Genomic DNA, 27,374 nt, shown 5'->3' on the forward strand with positions numbered 1-27,374 from the left:
CTGCTGAAGCTCCATCCAGAATCTTGAGATTTGTGTTGCATTTGGTAATTTTTTTATTCTTAGCTTGAACCATGACATAAGGAGAATGTGATCATGGTAAAAGTCTGTTCTAGGTAGTGCTACTGTGTCTGGCACGAAAGATTTACACCACTTCGATATCATTACAAGAATCCAATTCTTAGTTTTATAGTCTGGGGATGTCTAGGTCACTTTACGTTGATGGTGGTGTTTGAACAGTTATTTTTCTTGCAGTAATTTAATTGTGAAAATAACCCAGCTTTGCATTAATAAGTTCACGTGATGCCATAACGTGATATTTAAAGCAAATGAATTGATTAATGAGGGCAATACTGGCCTATTCAGTTCACCCTTTTCCTGATTGGTCGCTGTCCGACTGGCCCGTGAAAGCAAACAGTTCACTTGTATTTTGATAATTTCTTTTCCTAGCAGTTTCTAAGTTTTGAAGTCAAGTTCAAGATTTTGGTGTCTGTGACAATCTGGTTAGTAAGAGTAAGTTATGTCACCTATGCCCACTTACGGTTATTCTATAACCATAATAAATGGCGTTTAGGAATGGATATTTAGACGACGTCTTAGTATATGTTGAGGTGTGGCACTTAGGATTACCAACGATCCCCTATGCTACTCAATATTGGTGGCAGCAGTCGAAGCCGAAGCTTTCGGATATTTGGGCTATTTTACACAATAGAAAGAGTAGTCTATAAACTCTATTGAAAATCACCCTTAAATTTAAAACTATCTTTAGTTTTGGATGCTCATAAATAGTTGGTGGTCAATATATTAACATAGACATAGAATTACAACGAGGCTCCAAAATTACACATGATTAACTGTTGCTCAGCAGGCGGTTTGAAAATTTCAGAGATATACTGAATTTACTACCTATCAATAAAAGGTTACATTGTGGATCCAATGAACTGATTTGGTTTAATTTTGAATTGGGAATATAGGGATATAGTCTCCCCGCGTATAAGTTTAAACTGTAGGGTAGTAAGTCAGCGTATAGGATAGCAAACATTCAAATTTTAAGGGGTTTTCGAGTTGGTACTTGTAATTAGTGGTCTAGTTGAAATAATCATTAGGATCGGAAATTACAAGATTACTTTTGGTACGGCAAATTAGCGAGAATTTATAGGTATGTTTGTTTTGAAGGTGGCATAAGCCTGCCTTTTTCGGCAAAAAAAGAAATAAATCTGAAGACGACAACCGGGTGTATGGCCAGTATGAAAGAAAAGAAGAGAAACAATCAAACGACTATTTCAAATTAATAAAAAACGGAAGTTTTGAGGTCGCTACTTTGACAATTTACTTCGGAGGCTATGAAGGCCAATGAACAACAATTAAAAGCTTATAAATAGGTCATAAAAGGGACTGAACGTTGTCAGTTGAAGATTTTTCAAGAGATTCATATGCTAAGGGAAAGTAAAGAGGCCAGAGCAATTGTCCTTGATGGCCAAGAGCTAGTCAGGGACCTACCCAATTAATTAGATGTAATTCAAGTTTCTATTAGGGCAGAAGATGCTTAAGAGGCCTATACAAATGTATTTACGAAAGAGGAAATTATTGGTATGACGTCTTCACTAATAGAAAAGAAAAGTCTAGACCCTGAAAAGCATTCACCCTTACCCTATTCACAAAATTTATTCAAGAAGTTTTTTTTTCAAAGGAAATTTAATAGTGATATTAAAACTTGAGAATCAAAATTACTTATTCCGTGTATGAGGGGGGCTGCCCCCTCTTCAATCCTTGCTCTTTATGGTAAAGTGTTAATGTTGTCTAAAATACTTCTTATTCAAATTTAACGATGTTTGTATTTGTGTAGCCTTTCTTTAAGTATCGTGAAGGAAAACCATGGATTGGCGTAAAGAGCGAGGGATGAGGAAGAGGCAGCCCCACTCAAATACCGAAGTGTCTTTTAGTTTTAATTTTGAGTGCTGTTGCTTACTTTCTGTCTATAAAACTTTTTTTATATTTCATTTTTTACTTCTTTTTCAAGTAATTCCAGGAAATCCCCTCTGCCTCCCTCTTGCGTAAACCTCCCACCAATGCAATTTTCCCGAAGAAAATTTATTTCTGTTGAAAATACCGCCACATCAAATCGCTCCCCCCCATAAATAAATATCTACAATTTTGATCGGAAGTCTTTGAGGAGTTAAGGGAAATGAGAGGAGGGATAGTAGTCGTCCAGTCTTTTTGGTCACCAAAAAATGGCACTAGAACTTGTGATTCCCGTTCAAACAGGTTTAAACATTGTCCCAATCTTCTAGGACCATTGGCTCGATGTGGTTGCCTATGGAAAAAAAAACAAGCAAGAAAAAACAAATAAGCATGCATCCGTAATATTTATTCTAGCCATATTACAAAAATCCACGTTTCTATAGATAGGAGCTTCAAACTTCTTAAGTAGTGTTTTCTGATATATTGAATCTGAGGCTGTGACTTTCATTAATATCGCTTAACTTTTTGGGGATGCTTCTCCCCTTTTTCACAAATCAAGCAAATTTCTTAGGCTCATAGCTTTTTGGTGGTAACATTGACTACAATTTATAAGTTTGTAATCATTATAAAATATTATTTAGCCTATTTTGAAGTGTCTTTTGCTGTCATTGATTTTCGGTTACTATTGAGCAAAGTCGCTCCTTACTTACAGTTCATTACCAAGAACGCTTAGAAAAAAGTTTTTTAATTAACAATAAAATTTGAGAGTAAAGAGTGAGGGGCTGAAGAGGGAGTAGCCCGCTTATTTACGAAATTACTTCTGTTCGTTTTAATGTTTAATGGTTATTTTTACATTCATTTGAAAGAATTTTTTTATGAAATTAAAGTTTAAGGTGCTAATAGAGAATGAATGGCAGACTCACCCAAAATCTTATTCGAATAAAAATGTATAGTAGATAAGAGAGCTTTTTGCATAAGAGTTCTTTTTGGATCTGTAAGATTTACAATTTCTAAAAAATCATTTTAGTAATAGGATCAGGGCTTCATCGCATATGTTAGCCTAATACTACATCTAAGGTTGAACCTAAAAAAAAGTTGCAACATTCCAATTTGGGTACTATTCAAACCAGAAAACAATTGTTACAACACATAAGAAATTGGCCAATTTCAGGCGAGACGAAATTGACCGTTTTTCGTCTTTTCTTCTAAAATGATGACTTTTTACAAACAACTTAATTTGCACGTAGAACAAGTTGTTAATAGGTAATCTTATACGTAGATTACGAATATGGACTTCATTTTTGTTTCAAATGATATGTTAAATTTCACCCCCCCGCCCACATCAAGCGTCGATATAGGTCTGGTAGCAACATTACGCGAAGTTCAATTCATAGAGAAAGAAGCGGGACTGCTATTGCTGGAAAGAAGTTCTATGCATGTCAGTTTACACACCCCCTCCTCCACCCCAAACGTGACCATGCCATATTCTTAGAATTAAATAAACAACTTCTTCTTCATTCTTCAACTCTTCTTCATCTTCGAGTTGGACCAGAGCATTAGAGCAACTAGTTCCTTTGCAAGATTATCAACCAATATCGAATTCAATACCATTTCGATAACAGCTGCACCAGTCACTATGGTTGCACCAGTCATAGGATCCCTTAAAACCACACTTCACTATGGTGAAAATTTTCTTGAGTGTCGCTTGAAGACCCTTGAGAATTGGTATAGCATGCAGTTCTGGAGACTGTATCCCGATTCTCAGGATCAAGGGCAGGGCTCTAAAGCCCAATTTAATCGGGTACTTGAAGATAGGTTCGAAGAACAGTAAAATTTTGCTGCTGCTGAAGTAGGAAGTAGATTTTGGGCATGGACGATAGTTGTAGAAGTTGCTAACTTCTACTGAAAGACTCGGTGTCTATAACTGTCAAGATTATCGGTAGATTTTTATCACAAAATCCAGAAAATGCAGCCTCTCCTGCCGTTTCAATTTTTTTTGTTCGTAGCATTAATTAGAGAAAACGATGAAGAATTTTCTCTAAACTGTTTGTTATCTCTCAGCTGTTTAAGTGCTATCCCTTTCTCAAGTCCATGCAGACGAGACATTGTATTGAATTAGGTCTCAGTCTTAATCATCTTAACAATAAGTCCTATGTCCCAAGCTCCGTCCGAAGTATCGACACCAATAACTAAAGTGTCCTAAGTCTTCGAATACTCATCTGCTGTAAGCACAATGAGCAGGTCAGCATCAGCTTTAGTTCGGATAGTTATTAGACATTTGCCTTGTAAATAATTTGAAAGTACATTGACGAAACGGGCTTTATCCTTTTTGCACGAAAGAAATTCATCTTTTTTGGTGGTCATTCTCATTTCTGGGCTCAATAGCACTTCCCGTCTGGTGACACGGTTTCGTTTAAAATGAGTCATATCTTTTGTCGAAGTAGCGATTTCAAATTCATGGTGTCTGGACATTTGGCTGAGACTTAGTTCCAGTATCTGACTTAGGTCTCCAAGTATACTTCTTTCTTCTCCCGGAGAATCCTGTGAAGCAAAGCACACCCGTATAAGACGTAGATGCATGTCATTCTAAGATTTTCTCCAATAGTATCAATTTTTGCATGTGGTTTGATAGCTTTTGCTAGCTCTGGTTTGTTTGGATTTCGGAACGTGCTATGGTCATTAAAACACGACGCATGATAAGAGCAAAGTTGATATTCAAATAAAGATTACTCGTCCATATTCAGTCTTTTAGATATATTTAGAAGACGCTGAAACAGCAATGAAGTGTCTAAATAATGAATTTCTCGCCCATGTTTTGCTTCAACGTCGAAAGGACTACTTGATCCTTCCGCTTGAAAGAATGCTTCTTCAGAGATATCCCTACCATTTTGTCAAGAATCTTCTTCATGGCTTCCACTGCTTTGTTGGCATTCACCTTTTCTGCTGTAGTCATGCCAGTAGCAAGGCTCCGAATAAATAGTGAATCCCCTCGAAAGGAGACGACTACTTGACAAAATCGATAACTATTTTCGTTCTATTGTATTCCCTCTGCAGCCTTGAAATATCAGACTCTTTATGTTGGTCACTTGTGTGATACGAAACATCTATCAGTTATTGCCTCAGAAGGTTAACATGAGAACATGCTGGACGTCCCATTACCCACTGAAGTCTCTATACCTCCGTCATTCCTCTACCTTTAGTCAATCCGGCTGCCATTTTTAGACTTTTCATCAGTTCTAGTTCTGTGACCAAACATGTAGATAAGCCAGCCCAAATTCAATCTGATCTTCTCACAACGTGCAAACCTTTTCCGAAAGTCTGGAAAAGTATTGGGCGTGCATGTTTAAGACTGTTCATCTACCGTAGGTATAACCTCGATGACTGTAAGTAGTTGTTGTGACCAGCTGGTCACAATAACTAAGCAAGGGAGCGTGTAGGAAATTGTTTGTAAATGAAATTTCCATCTCTGATGGAATTCGAGTGTCTTCTACAAATTCCTTTACCAGAATTAAGTGAAGTGCTGCGTCTACAATGGTCTGGGCTCGCAGTACTCGAGAAATAGCCTTACCACTTAGAAGATGAGCAACTTTATTGGAAACGTGCATCAATTCAAAGATTTCTTCTAGATCCCGATTCTAAAGGTCTAAAGGCCATTTCGATCCCCAACACGGGATCATTTTCTCTCACTGTCTTCCCTATGTAGCTCATTTCAATAGAAATATATTTTATCTACTAGCTGTAAATTTCTTTCTCTTCATAATATATTCTATAAATTATCTCTTACTATTATCTCATAAATGATCTCATAACTATTCTATAAATTATAATCACTGTAGCGCAGAGCGCAGAGATTGAGATTCTGGGAAGTATCAACCCCATTATTATGTAGATCAATTGCTGCTTATTTAATTCCTTCTTCTGACCTTGCAAGTCTTATGAGCTTTCTTGATTTTAAAAGAATGTCTTACAATTTTTTGGCAAAACAATTTTGAAAATAGTCCCAGCATTCTTACTTCAGCGATGTTCAACCAGGACAACCAGGATCAGTTTAGATCCATCCATCGAAGATCCAATGGCACCAGCAAAGCTCATGAGGGTGTAGAATTCTCCTAGTCTAACCACCGCTTTTGCAATGCTAAAGGTCCAGGTCCTTCTGTAGCAATAATATTCATGAACTTCCACCACAACGTGTGGTCAAAGCGTACGAAAAAAATGTTCAAAGGTGCCAGAAAAAAGCTAACCTACCTATAGTAGTTTTTGCAGTTTTTAACTTTGAAAGGATCTATTAACCAAACTAGGAATTCTTCCTCTAAAGATGAAGATTAAATGGCCAGTGTTTCCACTTCGCAGGCTTTGGAATTAGGTGTGGCGTACCTAAATTTCGGTATAAAATCGGTATATGGCGTCCCGCTATCGGTAGAAAAATTGGCAGGGAATTTCTAGACATGCTAAAACCATCTCAGTGCATGTTAAGTTTGCAAAAATGCTCAATTTTCTGCCGAAGTCCCAGATCAATTTAGAATTAGAGCATCCTACAACGGTCTATCGACTTTCAATTGATCATACGACGATTTAAAGCAATGTTTTCTTTAAAACTGCAAAAGAGTAATGAGGTGTTGCTTGATCTCATGGTAATAACGACGGTTACGAAATATTTCAGTCGTTGCAAATGCAGCATTTGCAGTGGTTCTTGTGAATCGCTAGTATACCAAAATGGTATACTCTTGAGCTAGCGGCGATTCTGAAATATTGCAAACGCGGCATTTGCAGTAGATGCTGCAAATCTGCAGCACCTGTGAATCCGAATGCTCACATAAGGAAAGAACTACTTTCATGTATTATATAAATTGGCATTTGGTTTTTATGCCTACGTGGGAACAAGATATGCTTAGACACGAATATATTGCCTGACACGCGCGTAAACACACATGCTGAGCTAGACGCGCATGAGAACAGGGTTTAAGAAATACACTTTCAATATACTCAATTATTATTGATGGAACCCTATTCTACTTAATCAGGCACTGCTCATCATAGTAAAGCACTTAAAATTGGACTTCAAACAACAAATCAAATATTTGGTTAAAATGATTAAAGCAACTGATACGCATCTGCAAAAGAAGGAATCAAGCCTAGGATCGCATAAGTAGAATACGTTGATTTAATTCTAATCTACTTAATTAGGTACTTTTCATCACAATAAATCAATAAAGCACAGTTTGGTCTTCAAACAACAATTCAGGAACAGTGGAAGTTTCAAATATCTAATGCAACAACAAACAGAACCTTTTGCTATTATAGACTAAATTTGATCACTTTTATACACTCTTCAACTGTCGCAGATGCTCCTACTTCCTTTAGCCGTTTCTCTAGTTCATGATCAACTATCAGCAATGTAGAATGCATAATCAACCTCTTCGTCCCGCATTTGGGACGCAAGATGGCAGATAAGGTCAGCGTCGACAATCTATTTTGTTTATCAGTCTTCACTTCTTTTAACGTACTGAAAAGATGTACTGCAATATCATTCGAGAAAGGCAATGAAAAGAAAAAGTAAACAATGTGCCTTAGATTTGCGAACCTTGGTCGGCCACTTGGGGTAACAATGGACAAAATGAATCTCCAATATTCTACTGGCGATTGATACTGATACTGGTTCCTTCAGAACATCAACAGAGCTTTGTTCACACCATTCCGAGTCAATGGCAGCTCTAAGACATGTAGGAGGGAAATACTTAACTAGACGTGGTGCAAGACTAGAAGAATTGAGCTTAGCAGCATTTGAAGGCTCTATAAGACAGGACATCTCATTCAAATAATCATCAAATACGAGCCTGGTTTTGATCTATGGAACTGCTTCCTTGTAAAATTCTCTTACTGTAAGGTATACCTTCATCACTTCATTATGGTCTACCTTAGGGTTACGCTCTACAAGCTCTGAAATAGCGAGTCTAAGCCATGAAACTTACTATAAACATTTTAATAATTAATAAATAATTAATATAATTACTTACTTAATTAACTACTCCCTTTTCATTTGATTTGGGATGGTTGAAAAAGAAAAAAAAAATCGATAAACTCCACCATTTTTAAGTGGAATGAGGAAAGACAATGTTGGTTCTTCTGTTTCCCATTCATGATGTTTTATTTTGTAGAGCAAAAGCCACATAATGGAATGAAGGAACCAGGTCTAAGTTGTGGCTCCAGGATTTCGCTGAATGGTGCTGTTCACAGTCACACCTATTATGTCCAATAAAAAAGAAAAAAAAAATTGGCAAAAAATCGCGAATAATCGGTAGAAAATCGGTATTTCGGTAGGCTTGAAATTTATTCGGTAGAAAAGGTCCGAAAATCGGTAGATCTGCCGATAAATCGGTAGAAGTGGAAACACTGTTAATGGCACTCTTACTAATTTTTGCAGAATTTATTCACCAAATGGTGTCTAAGTAATTGAGAGTATCCGGTTCAACCTATTTCCGGTTAAACATCGACCTCCTCTATGTAAAACCGGGTTTCACGTGCATTAGCAGCTGATCACTTTATAGTATGAATAACACCAATCTCTTCAAATGCTTTTGAAAGCTTCACATAACATTCTTGTCGTACCGTTCGCATAATTATAAAGTTCTGTTTATCACCCTTATATTTCAATCATTCTAGTAGAGAAACAATATTTTTTGACAATAAAATTTATCCTTACTTTTTATGGCTCAAAGTGAAATATACCCATTTTGTCCTTTCATTATTTAGCCATGTTTTGATTTCAGCTTGCAAAACCAACCTTGGATCTTGAATGTAATTAAATAATAAACCAAATTTTTTCAACTGAAAGTCAGGAGTGACATTAAATTTTAAAACGAACAGAAATTACTCCGTATATGAATGGGGCTGCTCCCTCCTTAAGGCTCCGCTCTTTACGGTAAAGTTTGACTCATTCTCTCAACTCTACTTTTTAAAACAGTAAAAGAATTTAGCATAAAGAGCGGGGCATTGAGGAGGGAGCAGCCCCTTTCATATACGGGGTAATTTCTGTTCGTTTTAAGAATTAATGTCGCTCCATACTTTCAGTTAAAAAAACTTATTTTTTTTATTTAATTTCTGAACGTTTTTGAATTAATACATGTTTTGATTTTGGCTCTCCGCACATAAATAATTAAAACGAAATTTGAATATTTTTTTTTTGGCTAAATGGCTTTCTCATTGTATTGATCGGACAATTTTGAGAAAAAAGAACCGCGGGAGGAGGCCTAGTTACAGTCCAATTGTTCGGTTGCTTAAAAAGGCAACTAGAACTTTTAATTTTTACGATCGCTTTTATTAATAAAAAATGTACAGAACTTACAAATTAGCTTACGTAATGAACTTCTACATTCGTATTTTTTAACGTATATGAGCGGGTTCACCCCTTTGTCAATACCTCGCTCTTTACGCTAAAGCTAAAATTTTGTCCAAATTTCTTAAGAATGACCTCTGAATCACAAAGGCCGTAGAATAAGTAGCTGAAATTACTAAAAATGCTTTAGCATAAAGAGCTAGGTATTAGGAGGAGGTGAACCCCTCATATGCGTGGTAATTTCTGTTTGTTTTAAGTTTTAATGCTGGTCCTTACTTTCAGTTGAAAAATCTTCATCATATTTTTATTTTTTCATTGTTTTTTTTTAATAATGCTAGAAAATCCTGCGCCCCGTTAATGGCAATTCTCTTCCCCTATGATAAATTACTTCATGGGAAGATCCCCCACGTAACCCCTCCCCCTCAATACCTCCCCCGCCCAACCAAAAACAAATCCCCCTGAAAAAGTGTGTACTCTTCCCAATAACCATTACTATATGTAAACACTGGTCAAAGTCTGTAACTTGCAGCCCCTCCCACGGGGACTGTGGGGGAGTAAGTCGTCTCCAAAGACATAGTTATTAGGTTTTTCGAATATGCTGAATAAAATAGTTGTCTCAGAATTTTGATCTGGTGACTTTTGGAAAAAATGAGCGTGGGAGGGTGCCTAGGAGCTTTCAAATTTTTTGGGTCACTTAAAAAGGACACTAGAACTTTTAATTTTCGTTAGGATGAGCCCTCTCGTGACATTATAGGACCACTGGGTCGGTACGATTACCCCTGGAAAAAAAAACAGCAAACGAACAAACAAATAAACACGAGTCCATGATCTGTCTGCTGGCAAAAAATACAAAATCCCACTATTTTGTAGATAGGAGCTTGAAACTCCTACAGCAGGGTTCTCTGATACGCTGAATCAGATGATGTGATTTTGGTTAAGACTCTATGACTTTTAGGGGGTGTTTCTCCCTATTTTCTAAAATAAGGAAGTTTTCTCAGTTTTCGTAGTTTTCGACTAAACCTGATAAAACTTATATATTTAAAATCAGCGTTAAAATGCGATACTTTTGGTGTAACTATTGATATCAAAATTCCGTTTCTTAGAGTTTCAGTTACTATTGAGCTGGGTCGCTCCTTACTACAGTTCGTTACCACGAACTGTTTGATTAAAAAGTTAATTAGAGGCTATTTAGATCAGTAAGCGTATTGCATACGCCTTATTCAAACTCGAATATCGGCAAAATGGGTCAGCTTTCACATTACCGCATCTATTGAATAACTTCTCACCAAGAGTGTTGAAGAACATTGCAGATGCCGGACAATTTTGGGATGTGTGCATAACCATTCATTTGATTGGGTGTGCGTGGGGAGGGGAGCAAAATATGCAAGATAATAGGACACGACTTTTCTCTAGCATTTCGGTAGAGGAAGTGTTTGGACAAGGGAGACGACGACTCAAAGATTGTTAAAACACAGAAATGAGTCCATATACATGATCTATTAACCATATTTCCCTATTACCAACTTTTTAAAAGTGCAAGTTAATTTTTTTTAAAGTTGCTATTTTGAAAGAAAAGACGAAAAAAGTCAATTTTGCTTCGACCAATTTTGGCCGATTTTCCATGTGTTGCAGAAAATTTTTTTCCCGTTTAAATTATGCCAAATTCAAAATTTTGCAATTTGTTTTAGGTATCCTCTACAATTAGTTTAGATTGACTCTGTCAGAAGTATTTTTATATATCGCTCCAACTACAATTCAATACTACTTTCCATTTGAAAGCTAAAATCTAATATTAAGAAACGAATATTTGGCGGAATAAATTCTGATTGTCTCATCTGACAGACACAAATGAGCTCCTCCTCAGTCAAACGCTATGAGTTCTGGCTCTAAGACAAGCAATATCCTCTTTTGGACCCAGGCGAGAATTATAAGAAGCAAGGCAGTATCCAGGATTTTTTTTAAGAGGGAGGAGGGAGCTTAAACAAAAATAAATATAAAAAACGCATCGAAAATTTGTTTAAATTTGTATTTTTGTTACGTTTTTTACGAGCCAGATCTTTTTTTGGGTGGGGGGAGGGGTTTCAAACCTCCTAGCCCCATTTTATACGGCCTTAATAAGAAGCTTCCTAATTCATGTTCATTAATCCGGCCAAGGTCCACAGTTTCTCTAACTCGTATATAATCTCTTTTTTTAATCGACCAAGTGACACAAAAAAGGACAAAACCAAAGTGCTTCTCCGCGCAACAGAATAAATTAGCAGAGAAACAATTGTACATCCTTAAATAGACATGTACAATGCAAGCTTAACAACTGGTACACTAGTTGAACAACAAAAAACAAAACAAAAACAAACAAAAAACGGTGCAATACTATAAAATTAATCTATGAATACTATATTGAGTCTATATCTTGACAGAGCACCATGTTAGCTGCCAAAAAAGCAAATACTATTGTAAGAGATTGTTTAAATATGCAACATGTTTTATTAGTCTCTGCTGAATCTTCGATGAGCATGGGTGTTGAGGTTATTTTCATTTTTATCACTTATTGTTAATTTTGAGTTTTGTTTTGTTTTTGTTTTTAAGAGGGCTGCTTATTTTTGATTATTTGGTCAAAATGTTCATATATACTACTGCAAATCAATTTCTTAGCAGAAAAAAGTCCTAATAGCTTGAAGTTACTTTCTATTCATGTAGACCACATAGGTAGGGGATGGGGAGTGGACTCACCACAAATCTCTGTACTTAATGTGCACTTTCCCTTTTCCGTTTTAGTAGTTTGTCATTTAAAATGACCACCTTCCTCCCTATATAAACTACTACTAGTCAAAACTCAAGATTAGCTTCCATCAAATCCGACCTAAAGATCTTTAGCTGTAGCGTTGCTGCTAATCAACATAATAAACATAATCTTGATTGCCAGAAGTTGGGCTTGTCAGCCATCATTTATGGCGCCCAAAGAAAAGCAGGTCATCCCCAAATTTAGTGGGAAGAGGTTATAAGAAGTGATTAAAAGAAAATATGGACTTCAAGGGATGGGGGTAAGGAGTTTAGCTTTGGACAGATTGGGGTGAGAGAAGAGTTTATGCAGCTATGCTGGCCTAAGTCAGATAGTTGGTACGGTGACTTGTTAATAGTAGCAGTAGCAGAAGCCTAAAGTTTCAATTTTGTATTATTTTCTGTATTTAGAAGCTTCTCTGAACGTACATAGATCTTGTCACAGTTAAAACTATTTAATGCCCATTTATGCACATACCTCTTGAACTTTTGGCGTAAACTTCTAGAAACAACGCATTAATTAAGGTTTTGGTGTGTTGGTGAAGGCTTTCTGTCCATTTCCAACGTCACTTTTAAAGTGATCACATTTATCAAAATTATTTTTGAACTATAGAGAGTTTCAATTCATAAGACATTAAATTATAGATTTCATAGTTAAACTTAAATATTGTGCAAACCTCATTATTTACTTCTGCTTCCCGTTAATTGAGTTAAAAAAAATCTTATCCATGTAAACCCACAGTACGCATAATCGTACAGTACAGAGTGCACATTCCCATGCTACGCTGTTAATTAGCCACTAGTGTTACCGTAGGAAGTGCTCAACTGCAATTCTTGAATTTTGCCAAAGCTTGCCAAATTCAAAACGTTTGTCAAGGAAGAGCTACTATGTACTGGTAGTTGGATACCATTTTGCATGTTAATGAGCCGTTTATGGTTTAACAGAAATGTTGTGGGAAATTTAAAGGAACTATTGGCAAAGTTTTTAACAGCTTGTCAAAAACAGCTTTCACTACATGCATTTTACTGTACTCAAAAGAAGCAGCCCACATAGCTATTAATTTATAATACACGCAGCGTGTGTTTTGGCAAGCTTTTTATGCTTTTTTGTTGGTGTCATCAGCACAGGTATTTGTTTTTCTTTTTCATTGAACCAAAGTGTTTTGACCAGTGTAGGTAAAAACCAGCCTCTTAATACAAGTTTTATTACCAATTTTTTTTGTTAGATTCCTGGTAGTCTTTCCTTGATCGCGTGTTACAATGCGTTTTCTCTATTTTCTGGTATCTTTTTTGGTAATAAATCTATGCAACTGTTTTGAAAATTTTAAGTCCAAAAACAGCAAGAGTCATAAAAGAGACATTCCTATATTAATATAATGGTAATTTAAATTTTTTCATTGATGCAGTTTACGAATATTGTCTATGGCAGCGATGTGTTTCTGTGTAAACCTGGAAAAACAGCCAATGGAAATAGCAGTAAAAAAAAACCTGCTTTCCTATAGATCCCATGTTTTCTCCTCCTCAGTTACTGTAAACCTATGCAAAGGTGGGTTGTTCACAGATGGGTTTTAAGAACGCAGATTAAAGAAAAAATTCCAAAGAAAAGTGTTCAAATAAAAGTAAAGAGCTACATTAAACCAAAAATCAGCAGAAATAAAGTCAACTAGTAATGCCACAGCGTCATTTGGTCCTAAAACAATTTTTATTTCGAGAACTTTTGTTTGCACTTGTTAAAACATTATCATCAACAACAACAAAAATTGACAGTATATTACCATAATAACCAAAACTACTGAAAGAGCTAACGATTGGCATTCTATTGTCAGTCTTTTAGTTTTTTTTTGGTTTTTATGTTTTTTGTTTGACCTCTTCATATTTATTGTCCCCGAAATTTAAATTTGGCCCTTTGAGGCATGTGATAGCATATTTTTTAAATAAATATATTACATTGAACACATCCATGAACTAATAATAATTTTGCTCAGTGCTACCACAATCTTGATGCGTTCTGTACAACATCCTTATTTCCCGCATGCTGTAAAGGAAAACTGTGGCTATTTTTCTGATTGCAAACGATTGTTTACGAGCATTTTTTTTGGAAAAGAGCAAATGTCTATGCGCCAAGGGCTCTAATGTATGCGAGAATACGTGCTCAGGAATCAATGATCAGGAAATGAGGAATCAGTGATGAGCCAATTATTAGAAATTGACGGCATTGAAAAGTTCCTGTGAGATTTTGCAGCAATTCATGGGATTTTGCTGATTATTTCTAAGGATAATAGAAGTTCAACAGCAGCAGTAGCTGGAAATTCATCTCGAATAAGGCAAAAATAGCTGCTATTCCTATGCACCAGGCTTGCAATTTTTAAAATATTTTTGTGCATTTTTCCCTTGAAATTGAATTTGTAGTTTGAATTGTGTTTTTCCGCAAATCGCAACTAAACTCGCAAGAAAGCAAATCGGAGATGAATAAACCATTGGCATGGTCCACGTTTGGCCGAGGCAAATAAACTAAATTTACTTGATAGGCATAGAATCACGTTATATTTTATTATTACCTGCCTGTCTTTGGCATTTTCTGAGGCAGGCTATCCCCTTCTCCATGCTGTGATTTTAGCATTTTCCGTCCCACACAATGGCAGCAAGCAAAAAATCCGGCAGTAAGCAAAAAAAAAAAAAAAAATATTTCAACGTTTCACAGCGTGTAAGCAATCTTATCACCAGTATACATTCTCGTCAAGGTTGTTTCTTGAAAGAAAACTTGTCAAGTAGAAGAATTTTTTTTTGAATCTTTATCATGGAGATAGCATAAGGTAGTTCTCATCGCGTACCCATTCTTAATTATATTAAATAAAAAAAACGAGTTTTTTTAACTGAAAGTAAGGAGCGACATTAAAACTTAAAACGCACAGAAATTACTTCGTATATGAAAGAGGCTGCTTCCTCATCAACGCCCCGCTCTTTACGCTAAAGTTTGACTCTTTCTTTCAATTCTTCTTTTTAAAACAGTAAAAAACTTTAGCGTAAAGAGCGGGGCGTTGATGAGGAAGCAGCCTCTTTCATATACGAAGTAATTTCTGTGCGTTTTAAGTTTTAATGTCGCTCCTTACTTTCAGTTAAAAAAACTCGTTTTTTTTATTTAATTTCTGAACGTTTTTGAATCAATGCATGTTTTGATTTTGGCTCTCCGCAGAGGAATAATCAAAACGAAATTTGCTTTTTTTTTTCGGGGGGGGGGGGGGGCTGAATGGCTTTCTCATAATTTTGTTCGAATGATTTTGAGAAAAAAAAGAGGGGGGGGCGAAGCCTAGTTGCCCTCCGATTTTTTGGTTAATTAAAAAGGCAACTAGAACTTTTAATTTTTTACGAATCTTTTTATTGGTAAAAGATTTACGTAACTTATAAATTAGCTTACGTAAAGAACTTTGTATTCTCATGTTTTTATTACATATATGAGGGGATTCGCCCCATCGTCAGTACCTCGCTCTTTACACTAAAGCTTAAATTTTATCCCAATTCATTAAGAATGACCCCTGAATAACAAAAGCCGTAGAATAAATAGTTGAAATTACTAAAAATACTTTAGCGTAAAGAGCTAGGTATCATAAGGAGGTGAGCCCCTTATATGGGTAATAATTTCTGTTTGTTTTAAGTTTTATTGCTGTTCCTTACTTCCAGCTGAAAAAGCTTTTTCACATTTATTTTTTATTTTTTTTTAAATAATGCTAGTAAATCCTGCTCTCCCTTCATGGAAGTTTTCTTTTCCCATGACAAATTCTCGATGGAAAGTTCCCCCAGCATATCCCCCTCTTTTCAACCCCTCCCCCCAACCAAAAAATCCTTCTGAAAACGCCTGTATACTTCCCAATAACCATTACTATATGTAAGCACAGGTCAAAGTTTGTAACTTGTTGCCCCTCCCACGGGGACTGTGGGGGAGTAAGTCGTCCCCAAAGACATAGTTATAAGGTTTTTCGACTACGCTGAATAAAATGGCTATCTCAGAAGTTTGATCCGTTGACTTTGGGAAAATAATTAGCGTGGGAGGGGGCCTAGGTGCCCTCCAATTTTTTGGGTCACTTAAAAAGGGCACTAGAACTTTTCATTTCCGTTAGAATGAGCCCTCTTGCAACATTCTAGGACAACTGGGTCGATACGATCACCCCTGGGGAAAAAAACAAAAAAAAACAAAAAAACAAAAAAACAAATAAACACGCATCCGTGATCTGCCTTCTGGCAAAAAATACAAAATTCCACATTTTTGTAGATAGGAGCTCGAAACTTTTAAAATAGGGTTCTCTGATACGCTGAATCTGATGGTGTGATTTACGTTAAGATTCTATGACTTTTAGGGGGTGTTTCCCCCTATTTTCTAAAATAACGCAAATTTTCTCAGGCTCGTAACTTTTGATGGGTAAGACTAAACTTGACGAAACTTATATATTTAAAACCAGCATTAAAATGCGATTCTTTTGAAATAGCTATTGGTATCAAAATTCCATTTTTTAGAGTTTTGGTTACTATTGAGCCGGGTCGCTCCTCACTACAGTTCGTTACCACGAACTGTTTGAAACAGGGCAATCTAAGAGGGAATGACTGCCAATTCCAATCTTAACACAAAACTTTTAGAAAGCAGCGATATTATATGTGTTTTTATGCAATAATATAAACTAATACAATTGTTCTAAATTCTATTTAATCTGAAATTTTGACGTAGAAACTCTGTTGATAGTGAATTTAAAAAAAAACAACAAAAAAAAACAAAAAAAAAAAAAAAACAAAAAAAACTACCATTTGGCATGCAGGGAGTATTTCATAGTTCATGTTCTATTGTTTTAAAAGCAAAAGAATTCTATTTTTGTACAATTAGAACAGTAACTTTTTGACAATTTTATCAGTAGACTCATGATGTCTATTATGTGCTGAGAAGCTCTTCAACAAGTTAGATATTTTTACTCTTGGCTCATTTACTGATCGCCTATTTTGGTTATCTGAATATACTTCTACATTTAATACAATATAACTGTCATGTAGCCCTGGGAAGGATATTTCAGAAGTTTATTTGTAATTTGATTAAATGGTAATTATCACACCATGGTACGTGGGGCCGTTAAGGTATCAGCAAAAACTTTTGAATGCCGTCTCATCTCTTTCGATCACTTAGAAAGGACACTAGTTATATTACTATTGAATGAATCCTTGCTTATTTTTTACAATCCACTATCCAATATGGTGAGGTCAAGAAGAAAAAACAAAGCATGCAGCATGTGGGGTGACATAATGCTCTTTATTAAAGCTATGCTAGAGCGTAAACCAAGATCTATTGTAAACTTATTTGCATGAAACTTAATTCAAATTTTTATTTATCTGGAACAAGCATTTAGCCAAATTTCTATCCTTTTATCAGAGGCAACGCTATACCGTTGCCTATAGTATAGGCCATACGATTGAAATATTTTATTATTTATTATTTTTTTTTCCAATCGCGCTTTATAGGGAAGGGATGCTCGTATAGACTTCGGAGGGGGTTCATTTGATTTTAAATTGTAAGTTCTAGTTCACTTTTTTGGAGTAAAAAAAGATTGAAGGGCAAAAGCCACCCCCCCCCCCCCCGTCCTTTTCCCTCAACCCATCCAATAAAAAATTGAGATAGCCATTTTATTAAAATAGTTCAAATATCAAATAATAAAAACTAGGATTGTTTATTTAATAACAATAATAATAAATTATTTCTTACCCACAAAAACACTATGAAAGTATTAACATGTGGAGTAAACACAATTAAATGCACAAAAAAGCAAAAAACATAGCAAAAAATGAAAAATAATGACTAAAGAAGATTTTTAAATTAAAGAAGCACAAAAAATAAAATAAACACACACACACACAAAATAACGAACTATAGAGAAGAAAAAAAAAAATCAGCATTAAATACACACAAGACATGAAATTCACAAAAAAAGAAAAAGAAATACATAAAACGAAAGATAACTATAGAAAAAATTTTATAAGATGATTATGTGGAGAAAACCCATCAAGAGTAGTACCTGAGAGCTTCCTGTGTAGGTTTTGAAACTTTAACGTCATATAAGGTACACATATTTACCAGTTAGAATCCAGTTGCTTGTCCAGGGAGGAATGAAAAGGAGATACTTATAATACCTGAAATAACTACTCCGAATTCTTTTTAAATCAGTTTTTCTCAGGATGGGGTAAATTCCTGTCGTATAAAGGACAGATTGATCGCAATATGTAGAGTCGAGTTATGCCAGCTCCCATCTATTATATTTCCCTCGATTGGGAACAGTTTTTCCATATCCAAATTGTATTCTTTTTGATTGTATTCGTAAACAGTGCGCTGACAAAAAGCCCAACCACCGCAAAGAATCAACAGAAGGAATAGAGAAAGTGCCGCAATTAAGAGGAGATTAAGAAGTCGAACCAAAAGATAAAAAGCTCGCACTTCTCTTCATTCAACGAAAGGCCAATCTCAGAAAAAAATTGGAAACAGAAGATACCATTTTGCAGAGACCAGTCCTAGTCTGACTAATTCTGAGCAAATCGTCAGCATAAGCAAGGTAAGAAACATCTGAAAAATCAGAAATATATGTAGAGGATTTTTTCGCAAGCACACCAGAAATACAACTTTTAGAAAGTGTACTAGATGTGCATTTACAAATCTAAAAAAGAACTGAAAATAAGACTGTAACTGTAAAAGAAAAAATGAATTGTAAAAGAAAAAGTAACTGTAAATGAAAAACAAGTGCAGGGAAACTTTTGCGAAAGATGAACTTTAGATCCCGTCTATATCAATAGAATCAGATTTTAAATTCTTAATACCACTACATATAGAAGAATATGTAATGGAAACTGCATGTCGCTGTGAAATACGGATAGAAAAAAAGGTGCAATGAGACGAGAATATGCGGCATGTATAGAATAGTTAACAACCAAAAAATAGGAGAATAATTCTTCTGCCAGATAGATGGTGGTATGGCATTACTACTACTACTACTGCTACTACTAATAACTCACTGCATCACCAAGCCACCAGAGGCCAACACAGCTACGCACGCTCCTCCTCCAACCTAATCTATTTAAAGCCTCCCTCTTTACACCCTCCCAGGAAGTTCCCATTTCATTTAAATCTTTATTTATGACACCCTCCCAACCCAGACAAGGACGACCTGCTTTCCGTGTAGCCCCAGACGGTTGGCCAAAAAGGACACTCTTCGGTAATCTGTCATCCTTCATCCGTAGAACGTGGCCTAGCCATCTCAACCTTTCTTTCATTATAGCCCAAGAAAGCGGGATTGAACCACACTTTTCGTACAACCTACTGTTTGAAATACGGTCAGTCAGTCGGGTACCCAGAACAATCCGTAGGCAATTTCTCTGGAAAACATCTAGTAAATTTTCATCTGCTTTTCGGAGTGCCCATGCTTCAGAGCCATATTTGACCACTGTCATCACTGTAGCTTCCAGTATTCTAATCTAGGTTTGTAGACTTATCTTTCTATTCTTCCAAACTTTTTTTAACTGTGAAAAAACACCCTGAGCTTTAGCTATTCTACTTTTAACATCTTCACTGCTCCCACCATCTTTACTAATAATACTACCAAGGTAACTGAAGCTCCCAACCTAATCAATCTTTTCGTTACCTAATGTCAACTGTTCATCTTCACTTATTCCTAGCCTTAGTGACTTAGTCTTCTTAACATGAATTTTCAAGCCTATTTTAGCACCCTGAACTCGTAAAACCTCTAAAAATTCATTGATTTTGCTCACACTTTAATCTAATATGCTTAAATCATCAGCATAATCTAAGTCCAGGAGCGTTCTTCCTCCCCATTTGATTCCATGGTCTCCAATTGCCTTTCCTGTGCTTCTTAAGACGAAGTCCATCAAAATGATCCATATAAAGGGGGATAGAGCACAACCCTGTTTAACTCCTGATTTAATACAAAACCAGTTGCTAACCTCATTTCCTACCTTAACCGCAGCAGTATTATTCTCGTACATAGCGCAAATCACTTTAATGTATTTTTCTGGTATACCATATAACGATAAGACCTTTGTTAACGTTGTTCTATCAACAGAATCGAAAGCTTGCTCATAATCGATAAAACTAAGGACCAAAGATGTTTGACAACGAAGGGACTTCTCAATTATTAGCCTAAGAGTGAAAAAATGGCCGACACATCCTCTACCTTTTCTAAAACCGCATTGTTCTTCCCTTAAAACTTTGTCTGCAGCATGTATCAATCTAAAAAGTATCATATTACTCAGTAATTTGCTACCTACAGAGACCAGACTAATGCCTCGATAATTACGACACTCACTCTTGTCACCTTTCTTATACAGTGGTTTAATTAAGGTTTTCCTAAAATCATTGGGTACTTCCCCTTTTTCAAAAATCATGTTCATAATCTTCAGTAGCTTATTCCTAACCTCAGAGCCACCATATTTAAGAAACTCATTAATCATACTATCACCACCTGGGGCCTTATTATTTTTAAATCCTTTTAGTACTGTCGCTAATTCTTCCTCACTAAACAAATCTTCCTTCACATCCAAGGTATCACAAACTTTTTCATTTTCATCTATATCTTTTCCTGCAACTGTATCTCGGTTTAGCATATTCTCAAAATGTTACACCCATCTTTCTGTAACTTTTTCCTTATCACTAATTGTGGCCTTCTATCTTAAACTGGGACTAGTCCGGATTGGCTACTCCCTTTCAATTTATTAACATGCCAGTATAATATTTTACTATTATGTCGTCTAGCCGCATCTTCCAGATCCTCAGCAATTTTATCCATCGCCTCCACTTCACATCTCCTTAGTTCATATTTTAATGCTTTCTCCACTTTCTTTACATTCCTTTTGTTTTCATACGACCTATCACTCAGATAATTCTTATACAAACCCCTTCTACTCTCTATTAAACCTAAAGCTTTTTCACTAATATTCCTAGTTGCAGTCTTAACACTCTTCCCTAGGACACCATCAGCAACTTCACAAATTGTTTTTCTGAAATTATTTACTACAAGAATAATTATTTTCCAGTTTTTCAGAAGTATTCACTTTACGCCATTCACGTTTACTCACAGAAAATTCATGCCACGATACCTTACTGACCTAAGTCACTTCTTGTAATCCGCTTTAGTTCTTTGTTACAAAACACCTGATCGTGGGTGGCGACAATCGTTCCAAACTTGAAGCCAGAATTTAGCTTTGTTTTTCACAGTCTTTAAATTTGGATCTGCTGACCAGATTGATTTTGAGTACCAATACTGATACGTTCTAACAGGACAGCTCTACATTCAGCTTCTTTCAGACAAGATACTATTTCTTTACAATACGAATTTAACTCAGAGACTCTGTCAGATCCGACATATTTAAGCTGCAATAAATGATAAGGTACACGTATAAGAGATAGAAGGGATGTAAGCGTTGATATGTATAGTGATATATTTGCTCTTTTTCCAATTATACTTCGAAAACCATTTTGGTTTTTTAATCTCAAATCTGTTGTAATATAGGGAAGCAAAAAAATCACAGATAGTGATAGGTGGTCAAAATCAAGATCATCATCACGGACAGTTACAATCGAAGAATATATAGATAAAGAGCACACAACGTGGTCAATGTCAGCAGTACTTCCAGAGTAATGGATATAGGTGAAGCGTAGAGATTTAGGAATGCTGCGGTATAGCGGTAGACAATCAAGAACATAATCCTTTCTAACACAGTCGGTATTGATATTTGTACTAAGATCACCTATCACTATGCAATTTAGAGATCGAGACACTAAGCGTTTAATGAATGTTCTCAGAGAAGCACAAGCCTTCGCTAAGATCGTAATTAAGCGGAAAATATTACTTGATCAGAATAGTTGATTCAATGGAGACTGCTAAGAAGAATTCATCATGATGATAAAGGATATGGATGGGGAAATATGTACCACGTTTAAAGATACCTGCCAGACCCCTGATGGATGGTCACCAGTCACCCTGGCAGAGGTAAAAAATGCTATGTGGATTGGAATTCGACGCAGAAAATTAAGGTTAGCTGAAGTCAAAAAATTCTCTTGCAAACAAACTAGATCGCACTGCCTGCATAATTCATCAGTGAAAAAGTCTTTGTCTTTACTTCCACTAATATTGTTGGATACCACAGAAAGCTGAAAAGTCATTGATGCGGATTCTGTTTGTTTCGGGTTTTATTTATGCTTCAACAACAAAAAATTTTCATCGTTTTAAAGCTTGATTTGTATATTCAATTTAAGCTTTAATTGTGTTAAGACTGATCAATTCATTTATGTTAGTACCTGTTGTGTGTGTTGTCGCTATGATTGTTCATTTGATTTCAGTTCGTTTTGGGTTTCTTTTATTATTTAATAGTAATTTCTGGTCATTTTGAGTTAGTTTTTACTGTAGGTTTCTATTTCTTCTGATCTAAGTCTAACTCCTTTACGTTTTAAAAAAAACTCTTTTTCGGAAATTTTTTTTCCAATTAATGTCGTCAAAGAGTAATTGGCACTTCTAAAAAAAGGAATATGACATCTTTAGTCCAACAGGTTCAAGAAAATTTATTCTTCAAAGCCTTATTTCACATGACATGTATTATAAAGTAATTACTTCCAACAAAAACTGATACTTCATGATTCAAAACATCAGAATGTATGAAGACAATCTAAAGCCAGCCAAACCCTTGATTTACGCAGTATAACCTTTTGTAATCAAAATTGCCACTAAAATTTTGAACAAGTTTTATGCTACAGCAGTAAAATTTACAGTTTCGCCATATGACAAAGGCTGTTTCTATGGCTGGTTCAAAAAGTTTTATGTTTGTAATTTTGTCACATTTTGATTTACAGCCCGATCCGTCGTCTGATTGGTCGACAATGGCTTAATTTCGTCCAAATTCTGGGGGGGGGACAAAGTTGGAGCTAATTTTATCAAGTCAAGTGAATATGACAGTGAATACTGAAATTTAGCCATATAGTACCATAAATGTATATACTGATAGGGAACCGGGGCTTACTGACTAGGGTCTGGGGGAACCAGGGTCCATGGATATACTGATGAAAACTGAGTTGGTTCTGTAAATACTTGAATTATGCAGACTTATCTTAGTTTTAACTGCATTTTTGAAGAAATGTTCTGCTGGAGGGGCAAACTGGGGTCTGAGGGCAGGGTGGGGTCTAGGGGACTGGGCTCTCATGGGTGGGGTCAGTTGCCCCCTCCCCATGGAAAATTACGCCCTTGCTTGTCTTACCAATAAAGTTGTTTTGTTTGGTTTACAATATACTTGATAAATTTTGTTTGAAATGTGTTTTATCTCCTTTTCTCATTTGCACAAATGTCAATTGTTGCTGATTCTTAGAAATCTTTTGTTGCTTTATAGGGACCAAACTAAACATTTAGTCTAAACAACAACTTGTTAAGAACGATCGAAAATATCAAACTTTGTTTTTCAGTTTTACTGTGTCCTCTGAAATTCACAGGTTAGACCTATCGCCTTTTTAACTATCAAATTAAATTAAGATATGGGTCAAAGGCTCATGGACCTCCCTTTTTCAGACAAATTTTATAAGGCAATGGAGTGACTATTTTAACAAAACTTGGGCTATGGGCGATATTGTATTGGTTTCCCACCTACATCAATGACATGCTGGTCTTGTTCATTTTTGGATTAACCAGGCAACAAGGGTTACGATTTCTTGCATTAGCCCTGTATATATATATATATATATATATATATATATATATTTTCTTAAAATTTGAGCGGATTTGAGCGGATTTTCTTAAAAATTAGCCACATGGTAAAGATGAATTCTATAATTGTTTAGTTCATTCAGGTTTTTTGCAATGTGTTAATATTTTTGATTTGGTAAAATTTATAATATTTAGTTTACCTATTGTTGCTAAAGGGAGGGATATATTAACAGGATAAGCTTGTTTTGGTTTTACTTGGTTGTTTTACATTTGCTGTTTTTTTTTCTTTCATAGGCCTATATATTGGGGGTGATACCTGACGCGGGGATGCCATGGATATTCTGTGGTAGCCACAACACTGTGCTGGGTAGAGAATTTAGAGTGGCGAAACCCTATATAGGTCAGTGTATTCTCCTGATGAGCCCTTATGTTGGGTGTTGCCTCTGAATTATTTGTCTATATTATTTTTTCTATTGTTTGGTAAATGACGACTTATACTTATTGACGACATGACTGCCTGTCCATGGATTATTCTTTATGGTTGATTGTGTGTGGCTATGCTGTTTGACCTATGTGATTGTATGGATGAGTAGGGTTAAGGCCTCATTCAAGTGCAGGTCTATATTAATCACTAATTTAGGAAAACAGTCTTCCTTTTCTCCTTCTGTCTCTCTTTTTTTTGTGTTTGTGCTGTTGCATTGGTGATTTCTCTTTTCATGATATATATATATATATATATATATATATATATATATATATATATATATATATATATATATATATAGCCTATATATACGTAAAAGTTTTTGTCAGTGGGATGGGGCATGTTCGAGAAGATGCCACATTTGTAAAAAAAACAAACAAAAACAGATTCGTTTCATATTCATCACGAAGTGCAATTTGAAGTGTCCAGGCCCCCACTCCTTGCTTCTCTCCCCACCTGATTATGTGTCTGTCTTCGGCTGCTAATTTCTACCATAATTGATGTAACTTTGCAATATTCGTTAAAAGTTAATAAGGATAGCCGCTTCTACTAGCAATGTTTCTTTTGTTTGTTCTAGTGCCACCAGCTTCAACCAAGATTTTGACAAGCGGGAAGCCACTTTCAGCAGGAAAGGAGTACGAGTTTGTCTGTCAGTCTTCTGGCTCCAACCCACCATCCACAATAACGTGGTGGAAAGGAGAGGAACAGCTGAAAAATGTCATTGAGAAGGTATGCAAAATCTAGCTGTTACTGATATTCTGAGTAAATACATATACAGAGAGCGAAGTAGGGGAATTTCCCTTCTAAGATTGGTCTGGGATATCCCACTCTCTAGGCAATTTGTCAGGATAAACAAAATTTTGTGTAGTAAATTCCCTGATCCTTATGCCCAAACGCATATTGACGCATTTTAACGATGTAGGCCTAATTATTAAGCTGATGCAAGCCATAAACTATTGTAAGACAAACTTTGTGAAAAAAAAGCTTGAATTTCCAAATGCCACAAAAAGTATAAAAAAATGTATATTGCTGGGAAGAGCCTTCAATTTAAAGATTGAAACTGAAAGCATTGGATGATTATGACAAAGCAAGCTTTTTTAGTGCAATTTTCATTTTATAGTGTGTTGGGAGATAGAGTTTTAGTCCTTAATTTAGGACACAAAATTATTGTTTTAAATTTGTTCTTAGCATACCGATTTATATCTTATGCTAAGACTATGCTTGTGAAACTCCACCCCACCACCGCACCTTCGACGATCCCAAATAGCCAATAACCACAACCTATTTATATATGATTATAATAAAGGCCATACCTTTAGACGACTATTTGTTTCAATGAAGGTTTGAAGATCTCATCTTTCAAAGATTTGTCTCCTAAGCAGACGAAGCTAGAGTAGTGGGGGCTCTGTGGATTCAATCATGGCCCTATCCCTTCCAATCCCGATAATGATCCTGTCACTTTTATAAGCTTACAAGCCCCCCCCCCCCCGCGCGCGTAAGTCGTTACGCGCCATATTAGTTACGCGCCATTGTAGTTGTGTCCCTGTGTCCCACCTGTGAATATAGATAGATTTATATATGTGTTTCAAACTACGTAAAAATTGCGAATATACAACATTCTTGGCTTTCCCATTGTCTGTCCATATACAAAGCCGTATGTACTAATAATGACGTCATATGCAAACGCTCTTTTTACAAACAAACAAACATGCATACACACAACTCGTTTTTATATAGATAGATAGATAGATAGATACAATACAAATTAACTACGTAAAACTTGTGAATATACAACAGTCTTCGCTGTCCCATTGTCTGTGCGTATAAATAGATTGTCAGGTTTACCGACCCTCAAAGATGCAACATACAATTGTACATTGGTAAAGCAATCTGTATTAAGATCTATACCGCATTTTTCTAGTGATTGCCCTTGAGCTTTGTTGATGGTGGTTGCAAATGCTAATCGAATTGGGAATTGCAATCTTTTAAATTGAAAAAGCAGATCCGTTGGAATCATGGGAATGCGAGGAATAAGAACAGCCTCACCCTCATAAGGCCCTGTCAAGATTGTGGCCTCTATTTTGTTTTCCATTGTTTTTTTACGGCAAGTCGCGTGCCATTGCAAAGCTTTGGTGGGTTGATATTTCTTAAAAGTATTATTGGTACGCCTATTTTTAGCTGTAGCACGTTTGCTGGAAACCCTGAAGGATCTATGGAATTTAAAAATTCAGATGGATAATTAACCGCTTCATTTGGTTCCAAATACAAATTAACTGCGTAAAACTTGAGAATATACAACATTCTTCACTGTCCAATTGTCGCTACATATAAATAGATTGTCAGGTTTACCGACCCTCGAACATGCAACGTACAATTGTCCATGGGAAAAATAATCAGTGTTAAGATCTATACCACATTTTTCTAATGATTGACCTTGAGCTTTGTTAATGGTGATCGCAAATGCTAATCAAATTGGGACTTGCAATCTTTTAAATTAAAAAGGCAGATCTGTTGGAATCATAGGAATGCGAGGAATAAGAACAGCCTCACCCTCATAAGGCCCTGTCAAGATTGTGGCCTCTATTAGGTTTTCCATTGTTTTTTTACGGCAAGTCGCGTGCCATTGCAAAGCTTTGGTGGGTTGATATTTCTTAAAAGTATTATTGGTACGCCTATTTTTAGTTGTAGCACGTGTGCTGGAAACCCTGAAGGATCTATGGAATTTAAAAATTCAGATGGATAATTAACCGCTTCATTTGGTTCCAAAATACAAATTAACTGCGTAAAACTTGCGAATATACAACATTCTTCGCTGTCCAATTGTCGCTACATATAAATAGATTGTCAGGTTTACCGACCCTCGAACATGCAACGTACAATTGTCCATGGGAAAAACAATCAGTATTAAGATCTATACCACATTTTTCTAATGATTGACCTTGAGCTTTGTTAATGGTGATTGCAAATGCTAATCGAATTGGGAATTGCAATCTTTTAAATTGAAAAGGCAGATCCGTTGGAATCATGGGAATGCGAGGAATTAGAACAGCCTCACCCTCAAAAGGCCCTGTCAAGATTGTGGCCTCTATTAGGTTTT

At 35.9% G+C, this 27,374-nt stretch overlaps 1 protein-coding gene across 1 annotated transcript in view; it reads left to right on the plus strand.

Moving 5' to 3' along the window:
* Positions 1-27,374, plus strand: part of LOC136029863 (B-cell receptor CD22-like) — a 252,212-nt gene that overhangs the window by 85,457 nt on the left and 139,381 nt on the right. Inside the window, exon 6 of the mRNA XM_065708320.1 lies at positions 24,855-25,006. Within this exon, the coding sequence (XP_065564392.1) occupies positions 24,855-25,006 (152 nt within the window). The remainder of the gene's footprint in view (positions 1-24,854; positions 25,007-27,374) is intronic.

Source organism: Artemia franciscana, chromosome 8, assembly GCF_032884065.1.
Source record: "Artemia franciscana chromosome 8, ASM3288406v1, whole genome shotgun sequence".
In the NCBI taxonomy this organism is placed as follows: domain Eukaryota; kingdom Metazoa; phylum Arthropoda; class Branchiopoda; order Anostraca; family Artemiidae; genus Artemia; species Artemia franciscana.